Source organism: Mobula birostris, chromosome 15 (assembly GCF_030028105.1).
Source record: "Mobula birostris isolate sMobBir1 chromosome 15, sMobBir1.hap1, whole genome shotgun sequence".
NCBI lineage: Eukaryota > Metazoa > Chordata > Chondrichthyes > Myliobatiformes > Myliobatidae > Mobula > Mobula birostris.
Genome location: NC_092384.1, coordinates 49952181 through 49979140, shown reverse-complemented (window position 1 = coordinate 49979140; position 26960 = coordinate 49952181). Strand labels below are relative to the sequence as shown.

At 38.3% G+C, this 26960-nt stretch overlaps 1 protein-coding gene across 2 annotated transcripts in view; it reads left to right on the top strand.

Moving 5' to 3' along the window:
• The window catches only part of spg7 (SPG7 matrix AAA peptidase subunit, paraplegin), a 36521-nt gene that overhangs the window by 1623 nt on the left and 7938 nt on the right, over window positions 1–26960 (top strand). For both annotated transcript variants that reach the window (XM_072279751.1, XM_072279749.1), the window contains exons 2-15: window positions 223–325; window positions 406–495; window positions 933–1174; window positions 2709–2848; window positions 3879–3981; window positions 5309–5434; window positions 8451–8613; window positions 14642–14815; window positions 15445–15569; window positions 19435–19537; window positions 20211–20321; window positions 23123–23238; window positions 24551–24707; window positions 26258–26421. In XM_072279751.1, the coding sequence (XP_072135852.1) occupies window positions 223–325; window positions 406–495; window positions 933–1174; window positions 2709–2848; window positions 3879–3981; window positions 5309–5434; window positions 8451–8613; window positions 14642–14815; window positions 15445–15569; window positions 19435–19537; window positions 20211–20321; window positions 23123–23238; window positions 24551–24707; window positions 26258–26421 (1917 nt within the window). The remainder of the gene's footprint in view (window positions 1–222; window positions 326–405; window positions 496–932; window positions 1175–2708; window positions 2849–3878; window positions 3982–5308; window positions 5435–8450; window positions 8614–14641; window positions 14816–15444; window positions 15570–19434; window positions 19538–20210; window positions 20322–23122; window positions 23239–24550; window positions 24708–26257; window positions 26422–26960) is intronic.

Sequence of the window (26960 nt, the reverse complement as noted above, 5' to 3'; positions counted from 1 at the left end):
CAGTTATTCAACTATGCTGCATTTTATTATTACAAATTTATGTTACCTTGGTCTAGTATAGTATCTTGTAAAGGTATATTTTGAAAGAAGAATTGTAGTAAATATGCAAGTATGGCAAAGTAATTCTGTAACTTTCCAGTGATCTATTATCTAATTTCCACCAGAAATTACAGGAAAAATTCTTAATGCACTTGTTTAGTGCTTTATTACTTATTTTCACAGAGCTTCTTGTCTCGTCCACTAACACATCAATTCCAAGGATTTAACAGAATACAGACTTTAAAACAGTTGACACAAGACCCAACAAGAATTTTCCAGATTTTAGGTGGGTGAGAATGATCTTCAGGTATTATTTCTGCTTGGAGATTGTCATCATTATAACATTTAAAATATTTTATTTAATAGGTGGCATGTACCACTTCAGCACCTCAAAATCATCACAAGATCAAAAACAGAATGAGAAATCCAAAGGGAGAAGCTCTGAAGAAGATGAAGGTATGTGAACATATGGCTTATTTTGTTTTACAGATGACTATATTTTTAAAGATGACAAAAAGAAATCTCTAACATGCTTCATAAAAAAAAAACAAGAATGTGAGACTGGGAGTGTAAGAAAATGAAATTCTTGCTTTCGCCTCTCGAATTTAGAGCAATAGAAGGTTTTAAACGAAAGTAGCCCAATAAGAATAGGTTGGGTCCTTGTGTAAAATCTGATATCATGAAAATAGTTAAGGATGAAAATTCTCTCTGTAAATTTCACTTTATTGTGAGTCAGTGTATCTTTTATGTTCTGAAATGGCACAATTTTGTTTTCATTTGATACATGTTCTGTTGTTGGTAGCAAACTTAATAAACTGGGAAAAAGTGTTTTCCTTCCTTGCTTTTGCTTTCTATTTTCATAGCATAACTATTTTCTTTCTTTCTTCAAGCAGAAGAGAAAAGGAGACGAGAGAGGGAGGATCAAATGTACAGGGAACGACTGAGGACATTATTTATAATAGCTGTTATTATGAGTTTGTTGAATTCCATCAACAGCAGTGGAGGAAATATCTCATGGAATGATTTTGTTCAGGAGATGTTGGCAAAGGGAGAAGTGGCCAAGGTCCAGGTTGTTCCAGAGAGTGATATTGTAGAAATCTACCTTCACCCAGGAGCTGTCGTATTTGGTAGACCGGTAAGCTGCTAAGCATTTTTTGAGGGGGAAAAGACTAATCTGTTTTTGTTGTGTTCTATCACTTTCGAAGTGCACTGTTGTCAGTTTTTGTAGTACACTTTTCAAAATGGCTTGAAGGTTGTATGTTTAAATTGTTGCCTTACCGTACTTGAGCTGATTATGTATTTGACCTGATTTTATGTTGCAATATCTTATGTAGTTAATGGGGTGGGTAGTAATAACGTCAAATAAATAGTTAGGTTGCCACTATAGTAAGAGTTAGTTTTAAAAACCAAGATTTTCTTGGTAAGGGTCTTCATTGAATTTAGTGAGTAAAATGTTAGTTCATTGCTGCCAATGTGAGGCAGTTATCCAGAGTGTACAATATGTCATAAATCTGCCTTTTATTTTGGATTTAATTGGGTTCAAGGACACAAAATAATACAATGAAAAAGACCTTAATGAATAAATTTGAAATTTGCTTTGATGTTTCCATTATTTAAGTAGTGCCTCAAAATAGGTGTGTAATCTTTAGCACTGGCTTGCCATTACATCATTCCCACTAATTCTGTACCACTTGCTGAGCTACCTACATGCATTATAACTTCAATAATCTACCACCCTTGGTGCCAGATTATTGGTGGTGCTTGACTACTGGATATTATTCCTATTAAAAGCCTAGCTTTTCAGGTTTTAACTAGATATTACACAGTAACGAAATAAATATTTCTGATGAACTGGGGATGAAACAAACCCAATGAGCCGGAGGTCAAAGCATTAGGATTTCTATCAATCAAATAGCAGATAATCAGAGATTCACTGTAAATACTGTGGATGTGTAAATTGGATCACATATTCATAGAGTGGTCCTGCCTTCTGCCCTTCCAATGCTGAAAAGTACCATTCAGTATGATGGAATGTTCTCATTTGCATCGATGGGAGCAGATGTAGCAACACTCAGAAAGCTTGATTTTACCTAGGACAGAGTAATCTACAGAACCCTGCCGAAAGTATTCATTCCGTCCTTCACGTGTCAGAGAAGTTGCATAAACAATTTACAAATGCACTATCACTGTCAGGCATTTGAAGATAGCAGCACCTGTGTACATGTACCTTGACCTGACAATTGGCCATTGCTGACTTCAGGTTTGAATTCTGGAGCTCTCAGCACAATGAGGCATGCTGCCTTTAAGATTGCAGCAGTTCAGGAAGGTGGTTCCCCATCACTTTCTCTAGAGTAATGAGGAAAAGGCACCATATGATTGCTATATACTAAAAGTAAACGTCTGAATTCTTGGCAGTGGGATAAGTGAGACTAACATTAAAAGGGCTTTTTCCACTCCATTTTTGTTTTGAGGGACATTCAAATACATATGAAGAAACTGTCTGTGCAGTACTTTTACTTCAGTATAGAATTGTTCATAATAATGTGCCAACAGGCATCTCTCATCCACTTTTGAATGCTAGATTAATTTTTCTAGTTGAGAGTTGATGTTGAGTGACTATAAGTGTGTTAACCCAAATGTTTTATTGGACCTTTACTTTTTTTATATAGCGGTTAGCTTTGATGTATCGAATGCAAGTAGCAAATATCGATAAGTTTGAAGAGAAGTTGCGGGCTGTTGAAAATGAGCTTGGGATTGATGGAAAGGACAGGATCCCGGTATCATACAAGCGTACAGGTTTCTTTGGAAAGTGAGTTTATCTTTCATTATTGAAGGTTATTTGATTCTGGAACTGAGGATAAAATGTAACAATTCACAGGTATAAGTAATTGACAGAAACATTAGCAGTCAGTCACAAGCTGGTGATATGCCTGTGCTGAAGCAAAAAAAACATGTATTTCCAAAGTAAGAGGGAAGGAATTTCAATTGATTCATGTTTTCAGATGTTGACTTTTGAAAACAGCATTCTCGCCATGAAGTTCTGCATGTTACACATTGAGCTAAGTTTTACTTTGGGCTCATCAGGCTTGTCCATCAGCGTTACGTATGTAGTCTTTTGATATGGGAATCGGATTCGGTATGGTCAAATGGGAAGTTGAATGTATCTGGTTTTGATGTTGGTGAAAGATAAAAAAATTTTGTGTGTTTCTCACAAGATGCACTTTAATAATTGTGTGCTTCAATTTGTTCTCGGTTTATGTATTGTGCATGACTGGTTGTGGATCTTAATGAGGGAGCAGAGAAATTTGGTGAATCAAAGTGCAGGGGACAGGTAAAAGGAGACATGTTACTTCCAGTGGAAACATTGAGTCAGATTTTACATTTGTAATACAGAACAGTTTGATATTTCTTAAAGGGTGAATTAGTGACAAAGATGCAGCTGGTTTCCAAATAAATTGCCAGAAAAAGTAGCAAGCTGGAAGATTGAGCCAAAACAGACATCACAATTGTTTAAAAGAGGGTGAGAACATATTAAGGGTTTCAAAGATGATGGTGAATCTGTGAAAATCTACCACAGAAAATAGGGAAGACTAAATTGCTAAACATATTTAATAAGGAGATGGGTAGGGTTTTTTTTTGGACACAAAAGATGTCAAGACACAAGATTTGCTGTGACTATACTGAATGACAAAACAGGTGTCAATGACTAGATTGCTGCCTTGTACTATTTTTCTATTTCTGAAGAACCTCAACAAAATTGAGATTTCTGTAATTGAAACTGCTTCCGGCCTGATAATATAAAATATAATTAATGAACTCATTACATTTTTTTCCTGAAGTGCACTGTATGCCCTAGGGATGGCTGCAGTGGGAGTAGCCATTCTGTGGTACATATTTCGGCTTGCAGGAATGGCTGGAAGAGAAGGTGGATTTAGTGCATTTGTAAGTATGTTTAGTTTAAAGTTAACCTTTCAATCGCGAGTAGATACAGTATATAACATTATTATAGAAAGTACATTCAAAGTTTGTGTTTTAGTTCTGTGATGTTCAGTCTTTAATATATAATTTCAATGCTTTCTTAATTTGGATTCTGTTGTGATTGCAGTTGCATTCTGAAATTAGTTTGGAGGTTTTGGTCAATCTGCCCCAACTCTTGGAGAAAATGTTTACTCTTAAAAATGAGGGCGGGAAATCCAGTACAGTATTATTTCTTGATGCCCATCTGAGGCTCATTGTTGCTATACCGATACAACATTACATTTCACTTCAAGGATTTAAACATTGGTTTTAGTCTTCTTGCTGTAAGATTTTTTAAAAAATGTGCTCTGATATAGAGCAGAATTAAGATATAGGAGCAGAATTGGGCCATTTGGCCCATTGAGTCTGCTCCACTGTTTCATTATGGCTGATCCATTTTTCTCTCAGCCCCAATCTCCTGCCTTCTCCCGTTATCCCTTCATGCCCTGAACAATCAAGAATCTATCAACTTCTGCCTTAAATATACCCAATGATTTGCTCCCCACAGTGCCTGTGGAAATGAATTCCACAGATTCACCAATCTCTGGCTATAGAAATTCCTTCTCATCTTCGTCCTAATAGGATACCCCTTTGTTCTAAGGCTGTGTCCTCTGGTCCTAGATTCTCCCATCACAGGAAATATTCTCTCCACAGCCACTCTATCAAGGCCTTTCAACATTCAATAGGTTTCAATGAGGTTGCCCCTCATTCTTCTGAATTCCAGCGAGTAGCGGTCCAGTGCCATTAAACGCCCTTCAATCCCGAAATCATTTTCGTGAACGTCCTTTTTTAGATAAGGTGTCCAGAGCTGCTCTCAGTCCTCCAAGTGAGGCCTCGCCAGTGCTTTATAAAACCTCTGTATTACATCCTTGCTTTAGTATTCTTGTCCTCTCTTGTTCTGTGTCTTCATCCACAGTACATATTTTGCTGTTGGATGAGCTAGATACGACTTGCTAATTTCATTTTAATTTCAGATTTCTAGTTTCTCCCATCAACCCCAACCTTCACTCCAGCAATCTTGACGGTAGTTTCATTTTGTAATTCAGGGGCTTAAGTCATTGCTTATTGAAATTTTGAAGATGTAATGTTGATTAAACAACTGAATGCTGCAGTAGATTTGCACGAAACGATTGGAGCTAAAAATGATGGTGAGGATGAGGAAAATTGTCCAATGCTAATAAGGCTTGCACAGTGTAGAACTATACTGGATCCACCATCCTCCTGATTAATATTATTTTTGCCGCATGCCTAGAATCAGCTGAAAATGGCTCGTTTCACTATCGTGGATGCAAAGTCTGGAAAAGGAGTTGCTTTTAAGGATGTGGCAGGAATGCATGAGGCCAAACTGGAAGTTAACGAATTTGTTGATTACCTGAAGGTAATGGGGCTCATCGCCTCCCTCTGGTGCTCCCCCCCCCGCCTTCTTTCTTCAATGACCTTCTGTCTCTTTCACCAATCAACTTCCTAGCTCTTTGCTTCATCCCTCCCCTTCCACGTTTCACTTATTGCCTGGTGTTTCTCTCTCCATTCCCCCGACCTTTCAAATCTACTCCTCAGCTTTTTTTTCTTTCCAGTCCTGCCGAAGGGTTTCGGTCTGAAACGCCACTGTACTTTTTCTCATAGATGCTGCCTGGCCTGATGAGTTCCTCCAGCATTATGTGTCTGTTGCTCGGATTTCCAGCATCTGCAGATTTTCTCTTGTTTGTTATTGATTGGATCACCTGACTCCAAATAGCTTTTGTAGAGGCATTACTCCAGAGGTTCACGCACTTTTTTGAAGCTAGACTGTGATTGTTTAAATGGTGTACTCAGTAATGATGAGAAGTACAATTGTTTGTGTGTTATTAGTTAAGGCAGTTTGCAGTTGTCTATTCTTGTTACTTAGATGACGATCTGACCACATTTTGAGTAATTAATGCAGAACACCAGGTAACTGTACAGGGTTCACAGATTTTTTTCTTGCAACTGTATGTAGGCCATTTAATAAAAATTATTAATGTTAACTAGGAAAGAAATGCCAAACATTAAAAGTAACGTTTTAGTGCACATCAATATGATCAAATTATTGTTTCAAGTGATATACTGTAGCATATACAGTACTGAGAGCAAAGTGCTTAATATCTATTGATTTATGAAAATATTGTTTTTGATATTCAAACTAATTTTGATACCAAGTTAATTTAAATATCTTGAACATATTGCCTCTGCCACCTTGAGAAAATACTTAAAAACTTAATATCAAATTCTGTTTTTGACTGATGACATTTGACCTTGACTAAGATGTGTTTTAACTTAATCACTTTAATGTAAATTATGTCAGTTTCGTTAGAAAGTTTTTTAAATTAAGCTATTTTTTTTCCTAATGCTTGAACTCATGAAATAAATATATCCTATTTAAAATGCTGATGCCTTCTTTCGGGATGCTTTCCAGCCTCTTTTGGAAAGTAAACAACAGGAATTCTGCAGATGCTGGAAATTCAAGCAACACACATCAAAGTTGCTGGTGAACGCAGCAGGCCAGGCAGCATCTGTAGGAAGAGGTGCAGTCGACGTTTCAGGCCGAGACCCTTCGTCAGGACTAGCTGAAGGAAGAGTGAGTAAGGGATTTGAAAGTTGGAGGGGGAGGGGGAGGGGGAGATCCAAAATGATAGGAGAAGACAGGAGGGGGAGGGATAGAGCCAAGAGCTGGACAGGTGATAGGCAAAAGGGGATACAAGAGGATCATGGGACAGGAAGTCCGGGAAGAAAGATGGGGGGGGGGGGACCCAGAGGATGGGCAAGAGGTATATTCAGAGGGACAGAGGGAGAAAAAGGAGAGTGAGAGAAAGAATGTGTGCATAAAAATGAGTAACAGATGGGGTACGAGGGGGAGGTGGGGCCTTAGCGGAAGTTAGAGAAGTCGATGTTCATGCCATCAGGTTGGAGGCTACCCAGACGGAAACTCCCTTGTCCATTCGTCCCCCCCATCCCTCCCCACTGATACTCCCTTGTCCATTCGTCCCCCCCATCCCTCCCCACTGATCTCCCTCCTGGCACTTATCCGTGTAAGCGGAACAAGTGCTACACATGCCCTTACACTTCCTCCCTTACCACCATTCAGGGCCCCAAACAGTCCTTCCAGGTGAGGCAACACTTCACTTGTGAGTCAACTGGGGTGATATACTGCGTCCGGTGCTCCCGATGTGGCCTTTTATATATTGGCGAGACCCGACGCAGACTGGGAGACCGCTTTGCTGAACATCTACGCTCTGTCCGCCAGAGAAAGCAGGATCTCCCAGTGGCCACACATTTTAATTCCACATCCCATTCCCATTCTGACATGTCCATCCACGGCCTCCTCTACTGTAAAGATGAAGCCACACTCGGGTTGGAGGAACAACACCTTATATTCCGTCTGGGTAGCCTCCAACCTGATGGCATGAACATCGACTTCTCTAACTTCCGCTAAGGCCCCACCTCCCCCTCGTACCCCATCTGTTACTCATTTTTATGCACACATTCTTTCTCTCACTCTCCTTTTTCTCCCTCTGTCCCTCTGAATATACCTCTTGCCCATCCTCTGGATCCCCCCCCCCCCCCCCCGTCTTTCTTCCCGGACCTCCTGTCCCATGATCCTCTCGTATACCCTTTTGCCTATCACCTGTCCAGCTCTTGGCTCTATCCCTCCCGCTCCTGTCTTCTCCTATCATTTTGGATCTCCCCCTCCCCCTCCAACTTTCAAATCCCTTACTCTTCCTTCAGCTAGTCCTGACGAAGGGTCTCGGCCTGAAACGTCGACTGCACCTCTTCCTACAGATGCTGCCTGGCCTGCTGCATTCACCAGCAACCTTGATGTGTGTCTTTTGGAAAGTAACAAGGTATTGGTTTACAAGGTTTCAGCCTAAAATGTTGACTATCCCTTTGCCCACAGATGTTACTTTACCCATTATGTTTCTCCAGCTATATGTTTCGGCTCTTTTTTCTTTTAATAGTGACCTAGTAAAACAGTTCTTGCAGACATGGAGACACGAAACTGCAGATGCTGGAATCTGGAAGACCAAATAAGTGCTGGAGGAACTCAGTGAGTCAGGTAGTCCGTTTTAAACCCAAAAAATTAACTGCCCATTTCCGTCCATGATTGCTGCCTGACCCGTTGAGTTCTTCCAGCAGAATCTTGCAGAGATGCATATGATTATGAAGGTCAAAAGAAAACAAATATTGAACAAATGAAATAATCGAAGTTCCTGTAAATGTTGCTATTGAGTCAAATGTGACCCTTTTTTGTAACAACAGGTCTTTGCTTTCTTACCATGTTTTACTAATGGAATAGTACTTGGGGGTATAAGCAGGAAAAAATTCTGCTGTTATAACACTTGGTAAGGAAATAAAATAAAGTTGTATATTTGTCTTCTCAGAGTCCGGATCGTTACTTACAACTTGGTGCCAAAGTTCCAAAGGGAGCTTTATTGCTCGGACCACCAGGATGTGGCAAAACACTTCTGGCAAAAGCTGTTGCATCTGAAGCTCAGGTTCCTTTCTTAGCTATGGCTGGATCAGAGTTTGTGGAAGTGATTGGCGGTGAGGAGTAATTAGTTGTTAGGGATTTAGAGCTATGTGATGTTAAAGTATTTGCTAACCACCATTTCTTAGTATGTTGTTCTCATCCTGCCCTAGCTGATTTTTCGGTCCATAGTTGTGAGTGTTTGCAGGAGATATGAGCACACTAGTTTACAAGTTTGGTCTTTTATGGTTACAAAATAAAACTGTTTTTGCTACTACAGGTATATTGGAACAGGAAGAAAGCAAGTTTTGGATTTATGTAACACCCTTATGGTGTTCTTTTCAGAAGGTGTTAAGTTCCCTTGCATCAAATAAACTACATTGAGATTAGCTACTGGTGTATTGTGGAAGCCATTTTATACACCGCAATCTTCAGTAGTTAGAAACATAGAAAACCTACAGCACAATACAGGCCCTTTGGCTCACAATGCTGTGCCGAACATGTACTTACTTTAGAAATTAACTAGGGTTAAACATAGCCCTCTATTTTTCGAAGCCCCATATATCTATCTAGGATTCTCTTAAAAGATGCTATCGTATCTGCCTCCACCACTGCTGCTGGCAGCCCATTCCACTCCGTCACCACCCTGCTTAAAAAAAAACTTACCCCTGACATCTCCTCTGTACCTACTTCCAAACACTTTAAAACTGTGCCCTCTTGTGTTAGCCATGTCAGCCCTAGGGAAAAAGCCTCTGACTATCCACACGATGGCATCTCATCATCTTATACACCTCTCTCATCCTCTGTTGCTCCAATGAGAAAAGGCTGAGTTCACTCAACCTATTCTCATACGGCATGCTCCCCAAACCAGGCAACATCCTTGTAAATCTCCTCTACACCCTTTCTATAGTTTCCACATCCTTCCGGTAGTGAGGCGACCCTGAACTGAGCACAGTACTCCAAGTCTGGTCCGACCAGGGTCCTACATAGCTGTAACATTACCTCTCGGCTCTTAAACTCAATCCCATGGTAGATGAAGGCCAATGCACTGTATGCCTCCTTAATCACAGAGTCAAACTGTGCAGCAGCTTTGAGTGTCCTATGGACTCGGACCCCAAGATCCCTCTGATCCTTCACACTGCCAAGAGGCTTACCATTAATACTACACTCTGCCATCAGATCCGACCGACCAAAATGAACCACCTCAGACTTATCTGGGTTGAACTCCATCTGCCACTTTTCAGCCTAGTTTTACATCCTAATGATGTCCCACTGTAACCTCTGACAGCCCTGTACACTATCCACAACACCCCCAACCTTTGTGTCATCAGCAAATTTACTAACCCATCCCTCCACTTCCTCATCCAGGTAATTTACAAAAATCATAAAGAGAAGGGGTCCCAGAACAGATCACTGAGGCACACCACTGGTCACCAGCCTCCATGCAGAATATGACCCATCTACAACCACTCTTTGCCTTCTGTGGGCAAGCCAATTCTGGATCCACAAAGCAAGGTCCCCTTGGATCTCATGCTTCGCTACTTTCTTAGTAAGCCTTGAATGGGCTACTTTATCAAATGCCTTGCTGAAATCCATATACATTACATCTACTGCTCTACATCATTAACGTGTTTAGTCACATCCTCAGAAAATTCAATTAGGTTTGTAAGGCACGACCTGCATTTGACAAAGCCATGCTGACTATTCCTAATCATATCATGCCTCTCCAAATGGTCATAAATCCTGCCTCTCAGGATCTTTTCCATCAACTTACCAACCACTGAAGTAAGACTCACTGGTCTATAATTTCCTGGGCTATCTCTACTCCCTTTCTTGAATAAAGGAACAACATCTGCAACCCTCCAATCCTCTGGAACCTCTCCCATCCCGATTGATGATGCAAAAATCATTGCCAGAGGCTCAGCAATCTCCTCCCTCTTCTCCCACGCCTGAGGTACATCTTGTCTGGTCCCAGAGACTTATCCAACTTGATGTTTTTTAAAAGCTCCAGCACATCCTCTTTCTTAATGCCTATATGCTCAACCTTTTCAATCCACTTTAAGTCATCTCTACAATCGTCACGATCCTTTTCCGTAGTAAATACTGAAGCAAAGTATTCATTAAGTACCTCTGCTATCTCCTCCGGCTCTATGCACACTTTTCCACTGTCACACTTGATTGGTCTTACCCTCTGATGTCTTATCCTCTTGCTCTTCACATACTTGTAGAATGCCTTGGGGTTTTCTTTAATCCTGCTCGCCAAGGCCTTCTCATGGCCCCTTATGGCTCTCCTAATTTCATTCTTAAGCTCCTTCCTGCTAGCCTTACAATCTTCTAGATCTCTATCATTACCTAGTTTTTTGAACCTTTCGTAAGCTTTTCTTCTTTTCTTCACTAGATTTTCAACAGCCTTTGTACACCACAGTTCCTGTGCCTTACCATTCCTTTCTCTGTCTCATTGGAATATACTTATGCAGAACACCCTGCAAATATCCCCTGAACATTTGCCACATTTCTGACGTACATTTCCCTGAGAACATCTGTTCCCAATTTATGCTTCCAAGTTCCTGCCTGATAGCTTCATATTTCCCCTTACTCTAATTAAATGCTTTCCTAACTTGTCTGTTCTTATCCCTCAGTAATGCTATGGTAAAGGAGATAGAATTGTGATCACCATCTCCAAAATGCTCTCCCACTGAGAGACCTGACCTGACCTGACCAGGTTCATTTCCCAATACCAGATCAAGTGCAGCTTCTCCCCTTGTTGGCTTATCTACTTATTGAGTCAAGAAACCTTCCTGAGCACACCTAACAAACTCCACCCTGTCTAAACCCTTGCTGTAGGGAGATGCCAATCAATATTTGGGAAATTAAAATCTCCCACCATGACAATCCTGTTACTATTACACTTTTCCAGAAGCTGTCTCCCTATCTGCTCAGTTTGGTTCCCACCCTCCAGCAATTCTAGTTTAAACTCTCCCAATAGCCTTAGTAAACTTCCCTCCCAGGATATTGGTCCCCCTTGGATTCAAGTGCAACTCGTCCTTTTTGTACAGGTCACGCCTGTCCCAAAAGAAGTCCCAATGATCCATAAATCTGGATCCCTGCCGCTCTGCTCCAATCCCTCAGCCACGCATTTATCCTCCACCTCACTCTATTCCTATACTCAAGCGTGGCACAGGCAGTAATCCCATTATTTTATTTTAGAAATTTGATTCAGGGATTAATATTGCCCAGCACAGATTTCTTTTCTCTTTGGAATAGTGCTATTTTACATCTACTTAGGAAAGGATTGGAGGCTTGATTTTAAAGTCTGTATGTGCATTTTAATTTCTACCTTTTAAGGTTCAGTTTAATCAGTTGAATAAAAAAAAAACAAATAATCAACTGGAATTTTACTTTGTATTGATTTAAATGATCCATCTCATGATTTGTTGGTCTTTGGCCTGTAACTCATTCTCTCCTTTTCTGTGATCTATGGGCTGTGGATGATGTTAAAAGGTCTTGTGCACCAGGGCAAATCTTTATCATAAAATTTCACAGACAGCAAAATATACATTGACTTTACCTTCTGTTTAACCTGTAAGTGGTTTCTCAATGCCTTTTAAGTGTGCCTGGCATTCAAAATCTTATAAATTATTAAAAGTAAACAATTGTATTCTAAAGCAAGTGAGTTTCTAATCTAAAGTTCTCCTATAAAGCTGCAACTGGTGAAGCACCTAGGCAACAGTTGTTGTATGCACAGTCTCTCCCATCTCAGCCACTGAAGCTTGTAACTCCTCCAGAGTTGTCACAGGTCTCTTGGTGGCCTCTCTCACCAGTCCCTTCCTTGCACGGTCATTCAGTTTTTGAGAACGGCTTTCTCTAGGCAGACTTGCAGCTGTGCCATATTCTTTCCATTTCTTGATTGACTTAACTGTACTCCAGTGGAAATTCAGTGACTTGGAAATGTTCTTGTATTGATCTCCTGAATTGTGCTTTTCAATAACCTTTTTGTGGAGTTGTTTGGAGTGTTCTTTTGTCTTCATGGTGTAGTTTTTGCCAGGATGCTGACTCACCAGTAGTTCAACATTCCAGATACAGGTGTATTTTTAGTACAATCAATTGAAACACCTCGATTGCACATGGTGATATCCATTTAACTAAATATGTGACTTCTAAAACCAATTGGCTGTATCAGTGATGATTTGGTGTGTCATATTAAAGGGGGTGAATACTTATGCAATCAATTATTTTGTGGTTTATAGTTGTAATTAATTTAGATCAATTAGTAGAGACCAGTTTTCACTTTGATGTGAAAGAGTCTTTTGCTGTTCATCAGTGTCCAAAAAAGCCAAATTAAATCCACTGTGATTCAACGTTGTAAAACAATAAAACATGAAAACTTCCAAGGAGGGTGAATACTTTTCATAGGCACTGTACCTGTAAATCCCAAAACTTGTAGCCAGGTGAATGAATAAGTATCTGTTCATGAGTAAATGCGTTCAGAATGTGTGCCAGTTACATAGTGGCTAACATTCGGCCTAAAGAACCTACACTGGAAATACATTCCAAATATAAATGGAATGCTACAACTGTCTTCAAATAGGCTTTAGTATTATAATCAGCTTTAAAATATAAATTGTGATAATAGTAGTGTAGCCCCCCGGCAAGCCTCAGGGTCGCTCAACTTGCTGTCGTCTTGGGAAATAGCTCTCGGCCCCGCCAAACTGGGTAATTAAGTTTGTGTGGATGCTGTGTGATGTACCCCACCCCGCCAAATAACAGACAGTACACCATATACGATTAAATAAATTACAGTTTATAGATATTACTGGAGCTATATAATTAATAGAGATAAAATATAAAAGGAAAATAAAAGGCACCACACTTTTCAAAGTTCAATCTCTTCATGCACAAACAGTTGGAGCTCTGGTAACGATCCTCTCTTCACCATTTGGTCCCCTCAGACCACCTCGACCTGCTGCCTGGGACCAACCACGGTGGTCCACCAGACGCTCCACACGAGTCTGTCTCTGTCTCCTCTCCTCGCCGAAGACCATGGACCTTGGACTCCTGCTTGGGGTCCGACCCCGTCAGCCAGCTCAAAGCACCTTGTCCATTCTCTCTCCGTCCATCGCGCCTTCTGTCCAAAAACCCGTGCATCACAATAGCTTGCAGACACACTAGAAAGAATAACATGGACATCCATTGGTTTATTTGCTGTATTATCAATAATATAACCCAAACAAGCTGTGAGCGAGAGAACTTTCTCAGCATTTAACATAACAAAGAAGCCATTTTAATTAGCCTACACAGTAACATAAAAGAAGAAACCCCTTGCAGTAGTTTTAAGCAAGTATATTTGTTGTGCAGATTTATAATGGAAAGTCAGACCAAAAGACAGTACAATTGGAAAGTTGGATCATTGATGTTCGGAAACCTTTTCTTGCAAAAGTGCTACCAGATGTTAGAAGGATATAATTTACATGTGGCAGTTTATGTGGTTTGCAAGTCTGTATTTCTGCACCAGTGGATTTTTTTGGGGCCACATTTTGTTTTGTAAATGCAGCAAGATCATACATCTGTCATTGTGATGATGATAACCATTTAATCTGGTTTGTTAAGGAAATATCCTGTGCCAATTATAGACAGTTAGTGGCCTTTGTTTAATGCTGCGCTTGAACAGCAGCATTATTTCTACATGATTTCCATTTTGGCCTGCCTTTTTGGGTTATATGTTGAGTGGGTTTATATAGAATTCACAATCTCTGAACCAGAAACAAAGTAGTTAACATTTGAACCAGTTTAATTCAAAGTTTTTTCAATTGAGATAGTCTAATATGTACAATCATTTCATGTTTGTGTTGCAGTATGCGCATTTTGTGTTGCACATTTTCCGGTGTCCCTGCAGAAATAATATCATGAATGTTGCATTTGAATTTTGTGACTAGTTACCCTGATTAGTTTTTTGCTGAAGAGCCCGGTTATTGTGAGAAAATAATACTTTATTTCTGACAAATGCAAGCAGTTAAGATTGAATTGTGGATTGAATCCCTGTCCTTCTAAGCATGGCTTTGTCACATGAGTTCTCTGAAAATATTATTTCAAAATTCTTCATTTTAGGCCTCGGTGCCGCAAGAGTACGAAGTTTGTTTAAGGAAGCCCGTACTCGTGCCCCATGCATTGTGTACATTGATGAAATTGATGCAGTGGGTAAAAGGCGATCAACTAACATGTCTGGTTTTGCTAATACTGAGGAAGAACAAACGCTGAATCAACTGTTGGTCGAAATGGATGGTGGGTGTTGCACACTGGTACAATAGGGCTGCAGACCTGTGTGGTAATATATCATTCAGTATTTTATTTATCTTCTGAAATGTACTGTGAACTGTTCTTTAGTATTGTTAGAGGTATATGGAATATCTGAGTTGAATATTGTTTATCTTTTGCATGCCTAAAAATTGGTGTTGAATGCAAATTAAGTCAAATTGACTTGAATGTTATCCTTGTGTCCCTAATGGTAACCCTAAGATGCTAGAATAGCGGTGCTCCACTCCTGAGCATGAAGTGTATGACCTGGTGATCTTATTTACATTGAAAGTACAGCCAAGGAACCCAGCTTATTTTCAATCAATTACTTGTCAGTGCAGCAGCATTTCCAATTGTATTTGAATGACCATGCTAGACCCAAATTCCTTAAATTGTAGTATGATACTGTTATTTGCTCATTTCCACACATGGCATAAAAGGCACGAATTCCATTTATTCATTGTCATATATGATCCACTCATCATCATAAATTTAAATGTTTGATTTGCGTACATCTAATGTATATATTGAAACATCAGAAACATAGCCACTTTTGTCAAGTAGAACAACCTGGCCTTGCATAGAGAAGCATTGCATGTTGTCTTTATTTTAAACAGGAATCGGCACAACAGATCACGTAATAGTTTTGGCATCAACCAACCGTGCTGACATTTTGGACAATGCCTTAATGCGACCTGGTCGTTTGGACAGGCACATATTTATTGACTTCCCCACATTGCAGGTACTGATGGATATGAGCATAAAATATTTATACTCAACTTACTAGTGAAAGTATACTTATGCTATCCCATTGAAGTTGAAATAGCATTTTAATCATTCATCTAATTGTGTTTGTGGAATAGTGGTCTTTTAGTCTTGGTTAGTATTAAGAAAATACTAACATTAGCAAAACTACTCATTTTATCAGTTTAATATTGTTTCTCACTTGCAATACTATTATAGAACATTATCTTTTTAATTTACCTCTTCAATCGATTTGTTTTTTGTTGAAGTGAGAATTATTTTATAAAAAGCTGATATTTAATTGGGTTAATTTTTAAGCCAATTTAATGGAAGAGAAGGAAAATCTGATGTGGTGCCATAGTCGCAGATCTGTTGGTTTTTTAAAAAAAAATCTTAGCTTATGTAATAAAGACCTATTAAACACTTTGAGAGCTGAAAATTAAAGGTATTCTTGATGAACTAATGGTTAAAAATATGCTTTGTTCAAGAATGCTGATATCAAATTCTGTTCAAACTTTCTTTAACAAAATTGTGAACTGGGTGTATTTGCATATTATTGTTATCTGCCTGTTGCTGGCAAAGTTAGCATATATTGTTCTTCACCAACTGTGCAGGAGAATATAGTGAGCTTCACAACAGTTGCTATGGTGAAGGTGTTTTGACTGTGTGATTGGGTAACAAGATCCAGAATTTTGACCTTGCAGGAATGAAGACAAATTTATATTTTGAAGTCACGATGATATGTACAACTTGGCGATGTTTCTTTGTGCCTTCTGACTTTATTTATTTTTTAAAGTGTTATAGATTACTGGTTTGGCAATTGCTTTCAAAGAGGCCTTGGTACGTTATTGCAGTGCATTTTGTAGATGGTAGACACCATAGCATCTTAACTCTTTTGCCGTCAATTTGAAATTTTTAGAGCAATACTATCCACTGAAGTGGAAAGATTAAAATCATATTTATAAATTTTTGCTGATTGGAAACCTTTGGGTGCTGCAGTATATACTGCTCACATAACTGGAGTATATATGAGGTGAATTTGTTTGGGCTTTTGGTTATTCTGGGTTCAGAATGTTAGAGTATATAGGATTTTGGCAGTGACATTGCCTTTCAATAACAAGAAGTGGTTAGATTCTTATGTTGGACCTTATTGTTGTCTGGCATTTATATCTACAAATATTTGAAATGCTGGGAGCAGCACCAATATGGTTTTTTTTCAGCCACATTGAATCTCATACTCCATCAACTGCAAGGGGTGCTATGCACTATTCTCAAAAAAACAGTTGCCCATAGACGTTTGTTTACATCTTGCATTTGTTTTGTGATGATATGCAAGGCATAATCTTAATAACAAATCTACAACTAAGCCAAGCTTAATGAAGACTGCTCTAAAGCTGCATCATTGCCCCAACACTTTTCCAGTCTTTCTCACTAATGCTGCTCATCACCTCCAAAAAGTTTCTTATCAGAGTAAAGCTCATCTTCAGGCTGTGAATCTATAGCAAATACAGTTCAGGACCAAGCTCACCAGAACCCTCATAGTCAAGGTGCAGAAGATGATGCTTGCAAATGCTAGGTGACTGTCCTCAAATCTGTCAATGTATTCACCAAGCTTTGTTGAGAGAATGATTCTTGTGTTCAGAATTCACATTACAAAAGTTCTCTTCAACTTGCTGTTGCTGTGTATAACACTGCTTTTTGACAGTAAAGGTTCACAGTCAGATCCTGGAAAATGTGGGTTACTAGTTTCTTGTCAGCCACTGCTCAGCAAAAGCAAACATTATTGAAGAAATCCACCATTGCCTTCAGCGTGGCACCACAGTCTTGACTTGGTTGAAGAAAAGAGCATTTGAAGGTCAAGATCTTAGAATTGGCTCAAAACTTGGTCTATTATCAGCTGCAATCATAGTTATCCTCTGTGCTTCTGAACCCAGATTACTTGCAACAGGAACTAGAAAAATTAAACCTATGTACTCTCCTTAAAATTCCCTGCCTTCACCAAACCTGCAGCCCTAGTACTGTATAGAGGTTCTAATTATGCATTCTCTTTATCATCATTTTATCCTTCTCAATTCTTTTCTGCACTCTCTTAATTGCATCATTTGTTTTTTTTTTAGTATAGTGATCAGGAATGTATAGAAGTATCCTAAGTGTGCCTAACAAAGGTTCAACACAGGTTTATTTTAATTTTCCTACGTTTCTTTGAGAAATTTAACTTGGTTGCTTTTTTAATGACTTTGCTAACCCTTGGAACAATAGTTTGTGACTGATGTTATTGTTGTCCAAGGTTACTTATTCCTTTACTCAACTTTGTGTAACAGCTACCAAATACAAAAGGATCATATTTTCCCTATCAAAATATTATTGGAAAAGTATGAAGATTAAACTTGTGTTTTAAAATAAGGCAAGGCCATTTTTGAGTAATTGAGTTATGATTTAACAAATTTGGATGGAAGCAGCTGCTTTGAATTATATGGGAGTCAGAAGAGTGCGTAACAGTCAAAATGGAGATAAATCTCTGAGTAAATGTGTTTCATGGGGAAGGGCCACAGTCTATGAACACTAAGGGGCTGTGTCCTATTTAAAGCTTTTCAAATGCATCACAGTTTATTGTTTAAATAGGAAACACGACTGGCACTGGTGTTTTGTAAGAATTTGTATTGGTCTGATGGCACAGTAAATGTAAAGAAATATGTGCAGCTTGTATTTTCCTGTATACAGGTTGAAAGTCAGGGTTCAATTCTGGTGTCCTCTGTAAGAAAGCTTATATCTTCTTTCCCATGTGTGCATGGGTTTCCTCCTGGTGCTCTGCTTTCCTCCCATAGTCCAAAGACTTACTGGTTAGTAGGTTAATTGGTCATTGTAAATGGTCCTGTGAATAGGCTGGGGTTAAATAGGTGGGTTGCTAAGCAGTACGTGAGCTGGAAGGGCCAATTCCATGCTGTATCTTTAAAAATAAATAAAAACATCTTACACACAGCCCTACATAAAAACAAGCTCCAATAATATGAATAGCACAATTAGATTCCTCTCTGCACTTTTAAAGATGAACTTTATTTGTTACATGTACATTGAAGTGCAGCATGTACATTGAAGTGAAGCTTGGTATTAGATTTTATCTGATGATGCTCCTGTGAATTGTACAAAGTTTGTGACAATTGGTACAACATAAATGCAGATTTGTCTTTATTGTACCAATTGAGGAAACACATTGATTTTCTTGAGTGGTCTGAAGAATTCTGATCTATCAGAGCTTTAGCATTAAGGAAAACTTAGTCTAATGGTTTTCTGTTAATTTGCGTGTGATCTTTTGGCCATTTCAAGTCCTGAAGTCCTCCTTTCCTATTCTGTGCTTTTGATTGCATTTTAGTTTATCTTTACAACTGCATGAATTTTTAACTCCCAATCAAAAAAATTGTTACAAATTGCAATCATGATAACAACTTGTACAATAATACTGACTTTGACAATAGCCACTTTTGAATAGTACAAAATAAATGTTTCCTTACAGAAGATTTGTATTAGAATAAAATGTATGATGTATTACTTTTATTTGCATTTTATTAAGTTTATCAAAATGTTGTTTGAAGATGACAGGATCCATGGTCTGATAATTAAATTGTAGGCAGAGTGCACGCTTTTAAGATAATAGTATTAAAAGAAAGGTGCAAGGTGATTTTATTCTAATTTTCCATTATTTCATTGCTATCATGGAACAATTCATTCTGTCCCATTCAGCAAACTTGTAGGTAATTTTGAATTAGAAATACACTTACAAAATAATATAAGAAAAGGAAATGATAGTTTAATTTTGAGTTGTTCAACCTGGTGTAGTAAGTTGTTTATTTCACTTGCGTTTTTAGGAGAGGAAGGAGATTTTTGAACAACATTTAAAAAGTCTGAAGTTATCACAACCAGCCAGGTTTTATTCACAACGATTGGCTGAGCTTACTCCAGGGTTCAGTGGTAAGACTTCAACGTGCATAATTTATGGTTTTTCTATGAGCAGACATGTGGCAGATGAAATTGAATACAGAAGGATGATGCATGCCACAGTTCGGCTAGGAAGAATAAAATGAAGTGTTATAACTTCAAAGGCAGAATTCATAAAGAGTTACAAGACCAAAGGGATCTGGATGTATACATAAATTGTTGATATCTGGCCATTCGGGTTGTAAAGGATAAAGAGGCATATAGGAGTCCTGGGCTTCATAAAAAGTGGAATAGAATACGGGAACAAGTAATAATCATAAAAGACTGTTCAGGTCATCTCATGAGGGTACAGAAAATATTTGCCTCTCTTCCAGAACAAAGCACTTTAATTAATATACTGGAGTAGCTGGATTTGTTCTTGGTTGACATTGTAGATGAAATGAGTATGTGTCCCCTGTAGAGTCTAGAGCTAGGAACACAGTAGCAAAATAAGATTTAGGACCAAGAGGAGGAGGAATTTCTTCTGAGGGTATAGCATATTTGGAATTGTCTCTGAAGAGTTATGGAAGCTTAGTCTATAGGTTTCTGGGTGTTAAAGAAACCTCTAGATGTGGAGACAGTGAATTTGGTGCAACTAATATCTAGCATAATTGTTACAAGTAAATCTGTTCTGGTTGAATTACCCATTGATTTGTCTTTATTTTAGGAGCTGACATAGCTAACATTTGCAATGAAGCAGCGTTACATGCAGCTAGGGAAGGGGAGAAATCTGTTGACACCTTCAGCTTTGAATATGCAGTCGAGAAAGTCATAGCAGGTAAATCCATTCATTGTTGAAGATATCTGATTTCTGAGACCTTTTCTCAAAATTTGCAGTAAAGGTAGAATTGTTCTCCTTTTTAGCACAGTGAATAAAAAATAGGATGGATTCTCCAATGACTAATGAGATTCCGACACTTGGTGGTAATCTTGAAGCAAGGTCCCTTTCAGAGATCCAATAATCCCAAGTGTGGATTTTGCCTTTCCCAACAATAATTTCATTTTGTTACTGGGTTCGGGGATATCAGCTGACATGCAGATGATGTCATTGAACAAGTTCACCAGTCATTAACATTGAATTCTCAGGGTAACAAATGAGAAAGTATTTTTAAATATTAACTATTTAAGCATTTTGCAGAGAATGAAAAAGATTGTTTTGCACACAAGGTTAAGGTTAAAACTGGGGGGAAAAGTTCACAATGAGTTCAAATAAAGAGATATTTTTATCTAAAATCCACAGAAGTTTAAAAATCCTTTTGGGAGACTTAACCTTGAAACAGTAATAATGATAGTAATGATTAGGTGCACTGTAAAACGCGTCAGTTATGCTTCATTTGGAAAGACCTTGATGTTTTCAGTCTGAATAATAAAATGTTATTGAAGTTCTCTGAAGTGAAGTAAGAATTGCAGACTTGGCTGGAATGTGCTTGTATGGGTCTAATGGGGACAATGGATTAAATGCTGTCTTTATATACTATATTCTGTGATTCTGTTTTCATTGATTTCCGCTAGGTATATTAAAGAAAGCAACAGTACACAGGAGATGAGAAGGGAATTAATGTTAATGCCTGGACTTCTGCATTTGACTGTTCATGTGCTTAAACTTGCTTTGAATTTTCATCCTTTTTGTATTTGCTCATATTCAGGGATTTTGATTGTTGCTAACCACTTGAACCATTTTAATCCCTCTAGTGAAGGTACTCCTGTAGTGATTTTGATAAGGGAATTCAGAATTTAGAACCATTTGATGAATACATTTTAAAATTAGGTTATTGCATAATGTGAGGCTGAATTTGCAGTTTGCCGGTGTAGCCGTAGACCTTGTCTTTTTTGGTAGAATTCACAAGTCTGGGATTAGAAGTCTTGCTGACTAATGAATGTCTGATTTTAGATAATTTCCTCCGTACATAATAGTACATTATGTTTTGGGTGGTGAATAGGGTGCCAGTCAATTAGACTGCTTTATCTTGGATGATGTTGGAAAATTGGAGCTGCACTCATCCAGCAAGTGATGAGAATTCCATCATGGTCCTTTGGTCTTATGGCTTCAGGTAGTGGAACATTTTTGGGATGTCACATGGTGAGTCACTTGCTACAGGATACCCAGTGTAGCAGCTGCTTGAACAAAACCAGCAGCGCTTAGAGACTAAACACGGGGATTGGGGGTGATTAATCCTGTATGATAGGCCGTCAATCCTGATCCGGTAACAAGGCTCCAAAATCGAAGAATATAGTTGATACTTTATTAAGAAACTAGCAAAACAAACAATCTTGATGCAACTTAAAAACTAAAACTAGTGATATAACAAAATAAACAGTCATAGCATATTAAATATACTTAAACTTTCATCAATGTAATTAAGTGTAATGAAGCAAACTTGAGCATAAAATAAAAAGGTATCATCCCAGCTCCCTCGCTAGTCTGACTGAACTGGACAAAAACATGAATACGTAACTAAAACTCTTCATTTCAACCATGCTCCCACCATGTGGCTAACTACCATAATAAATGGGGAACACAAAGTACAATGCAGATAGAACATAGATACATGACTCCAACACCCAGATTCTGGCCTGCTCTTGTAGCTGCAGTATTAATGTGGCCTGTTTAACTGAATTACTGGACAGTGATCTTAGGGATATTGACAGAGGGATTCAACAATGGAATGCCATTTAATGTCAAAGCTGGCATTGTGGTGGTATGAATATTACTCATTACTACATATCTATTAATCACCACTGAGAGGTGATACATCAAAGACAATGACTGCTTTCTTGATTTGGACCCTCTGAGGACTCCAGGTACTCACATTCAATTGACTGCCATCTCAGTTTGAGACCAGAAAATGTCCATCTATAGTACTGGAGACCTGGATATCACAGGAACTTATTGGAAACTGAACTTGAACTTTAAACCTTTGATAACATTGGTAGAATTTGTCAAATCAATTATTTTATTCTAAATTGCGATTCAAATCATTACCAATTCTGTAGATTTTAGTCTTGTGCTTCTGTGTAAACTCTAATTCAATTACTATCATGGAATAATTCTGATGAATGCCTAGAACAAAACGAATAAACTTTTCTCAGGCTTCCAGCTGGGTACAGGACAAAAGATTACTGCTGCTTTGCAAAGCAAAACCAAGCCAACTACTGTATGTACAAACCATGTCAATGGTAGTTAAGTAGCATGGACAAATATTAAGGAGATAGCTATTTAGTTATCCTCTTCGTGTAAAGGTGTGTGGCACATCTCAAAAGGCAGAATCGTCCTTCGAGAAACAATACAAAGTGATCTTATGTTTAACGACGCAGTACAATTTAGAGGAAAGGTTTGTGGAGACATAGGATAGAACTTTTACGAAGAAAGCTAATGTAAATGGGTTGCCTTTCATAATATTTTTCATTTATTCTCAATGTTAATATACCTGTTTACTACTGTTGGAGAAACATGCAATAGCCTCTTTTCAAAAACATCGAAATCATTGTTCATTAAGTATTTAAATAAACTCTGGGGTGGGGGGGGGAATCAAATATTGCTCTAGCTCACATTCAAATTTTCATTCATTTTCCTTTGAGGCACTGCCAAGAAGAGTAAAATACTCTCCAAAGAAGAACAGAGAATAGTAGCTGTCCATGAGTCTGGGCACGTCCTCGTTGGCTGGCTTCTTGAGCATACAGAAGCTGTTTTGAAGGTTTTGTCATATTTTTAATATTATTAATGTTCATGTTGAGCTTTTCATAAACTTATATAAATATGATGCTATTTGAAATGGTGCTGTTCCACCTTTCAACAAATATTAAGCACTAGAAATAACTTGCTGAATGGCTCAATTGAATCACTATCTTGCAATGTCTGGACTGTCTTCTGAAAAAAGATTACATTTTTGCCTGATTTTTAAGTGATTACTGGAAGATATTTAACAACAGTTTATGGGCTGTGGTTTTATCTGAGGTTAGGATCTCTTTCCTGGTGATGCTGAACCCTACCATTAAGGGGCCAAATGTGTTAATGCTAATTAGTAATGCTTTAGAAGAGGAAAATACTATTTCAAAACAAGAATGAAAGGATCTGTATTTAGAAAAATGTAGATGTTAAATATAGACAGACTAGTTGAGGCAAATACATTAGGAATCATGATGGTGAAGTAAGTTGGGCTTTACCTGGGAAAATGTTAAAGTGTAATTGTTTTGAAAAGTTAGCTAGTGTTAGCAGGCTATTCACTCAATGGTAGGCTATTTAATCCATTCCTTTTTGCGCCCAAGGGTAGTACACAAAAGCCATTAAGTATGATGAGAGCAGAAGTAATCTAGTTTTCCTTTCTCCCCCCTCCCCCACCCCACCCCTTGATATTTTGGGGATGGTAAATTTTACATTTATTTAGAGATACAGCATAGTAACTGGCCCAACGAGTCCGTGCTGCCCAGTAACACCCACGTGACCAATTAACCTACTCACCCATATGTCCTTCAGAAAGTGGAAGGAAACTGGAGCACCTGGAGGAAACCCACATGGTCTCGATGAGAACAGACAAACTTCTTCCAGACAGCGGCAGAATTGAGCCCAGGTTGCTGGTGTTGTCATAGCCTTATGCTAATCTCTACGCCACTGTTCTGCCTCAGTGAGGGGTACCCAGATTTGAACTGAGACTATTTGATCTGCAGTCAAATGCTCTGCCACTGATAACCGGAACACCTGGAGGAAATCCATGTGGTCTTGTTACAGATAGCAGCAGAATTGGAGCGGGGTCACTAGCACTGTAATAGCATTACTCTAACTACTATACTACTGTGCTGTTCCCCCACCCCCCCACCAAGATGATAAAGCAGAGATCATACCCTTATTTGGGTTACTGAGCTTGTGTTTTCAAATACACAATCAAGTATGAGCCAACTCTTTTTATATGTAACTTTAGAAAATGTTATAATTTTTATTTTGTTTTTAAGCTTCTCATATAACTAAGGTAAATTTCAAGTAATTCCTGATCTTAAAGCTTTTCTCTGTAGGTTTCTATAGCCCCAAGAACAAATGCTGCACTTGGATTTGCACAGATTCTGCCTCAGGAGCAGTACCTTTTTACCAAAGAGCAGCTTTTTGAACGCATGTGTATGGCCTTAGGAGGACGTGTTGCAGAAGCTATTACCTTTAATAAAGTCACAACAGGTATAATTTGACTAGTCCTAAATTTGTAAATATTTGCATGATTCTTTCCTATTCGTGTCTCATTCTTAAAGGATAAAATTCTTCGTATTTGTCAGTATGTATATCTAAGATCTCTGTGATTTTTATTTACCCCATGAAGGTGGTAAAAGGAGTTACTATCTCCTTGTTTTTTGATATTTTTATCACCACATCTAGTTGAGAGGATTGGAGATCACCTAGCCTTCTGAAGCCATTGAAGTTGGCTTATGGAAGGGTATCATTCAGGATGATCTTTCCTTGTGCATGAACATTATGAATCCTTTTTGTACAGGGTGTTCAATTTGACATCAGTTCTGCCTCTGTAAAATTTTCTTGTGTTCTTTTATCTTTCATTAACCTTAAGAACACTCTCTACCATCGAGAGAGTTCTAAAGATGAATGGAACATATGTGAGAGATGCACACACACACACCCCTTGTTTCACCCATTGCCCTTCACCCACTTTCTGTTTTGCCTAGACTACCTTGTTTTTATTCTCAGTTCTGATGTAGGGTCTCAGATATGTTCTGTTTTCCCTTCTACAGATACTGCTTGACCTGAATCATGTTGTTCACCAGTAATTTTCCAGTAGTTTGAACTTGGTGGTTATCCATGAATGTTAAGTGTATGTGGACTATTGAGTTGCAGGGAGTCTGTGCTTCATAAGCAAAATACTGCAGATGCTGGAAATTTTGAGAGGGAAGAAAAGCAAAAATATGCTGTTAACACTCAGCAATCAGGCAGTGTTATTGTGGAGTGAGAAACAGAGTTAACTTTGAAAGTTTATTAATCTGAAATGTTAGCTATATTGATTTTCCTCATTGTAGTTGAGACATGCACACTTAATGAGAGAGGTTTGCAACTTTATAGTGTTTATCATAGTCTTTGGTCAACTTTTAAAATGCATCCTCTCATATGGGGATAGAGGGGATTACAGCTGCACAGCAAGGAATCAGCAAATGAGATTAATAACCACTCTGTTTTTGACAGACATTGATTATAAATTTTCTTAGAATGCTATTGTGTTTCACAGGATGCCTTTAGTTGACCTCCATCTAAAAAAGCCAAGGTTAGCATCTTATTTGAAAGAGTTCTGCATTACCAGCCAGAAATAGCAATGCTTAAATTCATAGTAAGAATGTAAATGGTATGTGAATAGGGTACAGTATTGTTATTTTACCTCTTTACACTTTGTACCTCCTAAAATAAAATCTTGCTGCAATTCACCACCAACTCCCTTGTATCTTAAATCTACGGAATTAATTAATTCCCCATTCTTATTCTTACAATTGCAGACATTGTTAATCACCTAATCATTGCTTGAATTGCTTGTTTATGGATCTTAACTTAGAATGACCATCCTGTCCTTTTTCCTGACCAATTTACTATGTGTAATTAGAAAATTATTGGCTGTTTGTATGGAATACTTTAATACTTCTTTGTCATTTTGTGTATGTCTTAGTTGTAGAAGCCAAAATAAGAATACAGATATTATCTTTCACAACTTAAATAGGATAATATTTTATGTGCAGGTGCCCAGGATGATTTACAAAAGGTTACAAAAGTTGCTTATTCCATGGCAAAATGTTATGGGATGGTTGAAGCAATTGGTCATGTATCATTTCCTGATACAGAGGAGCAAGGTGTAATTGGTCGACGACCCTTCAGCCAGGGACTTCAGAAGCACATGGACCACGTAAGTATAAAGTGGTTGAGGACTCCCAAAGCATCCTTTCTTGCCACTTTGTTTAGAGAATCTTTGTTAGCAATTTGGAGTAAGGTACCAAGCTTCATTAAGAATAAATTTGAATAACGTGTGTTCCTTTAATTATGTAGTTTAATTTTTAAAAAATCATGTGCTGTTTGTACTGTAGCTCTTTGTGAACTGGCTTTACTTGAGTTTGGCTAGGATCACTTTCCTGGTGAGCGAGATAACTAGGGCTGAAGATGAGGCTTTTAAATTAAATCCATCCTTCTGAGGGTTTTTTTTTTAAGGTTAAAGAAAAAGAGTGGCAAAATGTTTGTCAAAAAGGAAGAGTGCATGTAAACAAGTCATAACAAAAAAGATTATGAAAAAGAAAATCTAGGATGCATGTTGTATTTGTATCAAAGTAGGTGAGTTAATAGCACAAATAGGAGAGCAAAGCCAATACGGAGGATTGGTTGCAAAGTGGCCAAGATTGGGAATTAAATGTTCCAAGATACTTGTGAGATGCTTATGGAAAGGATGAGCAA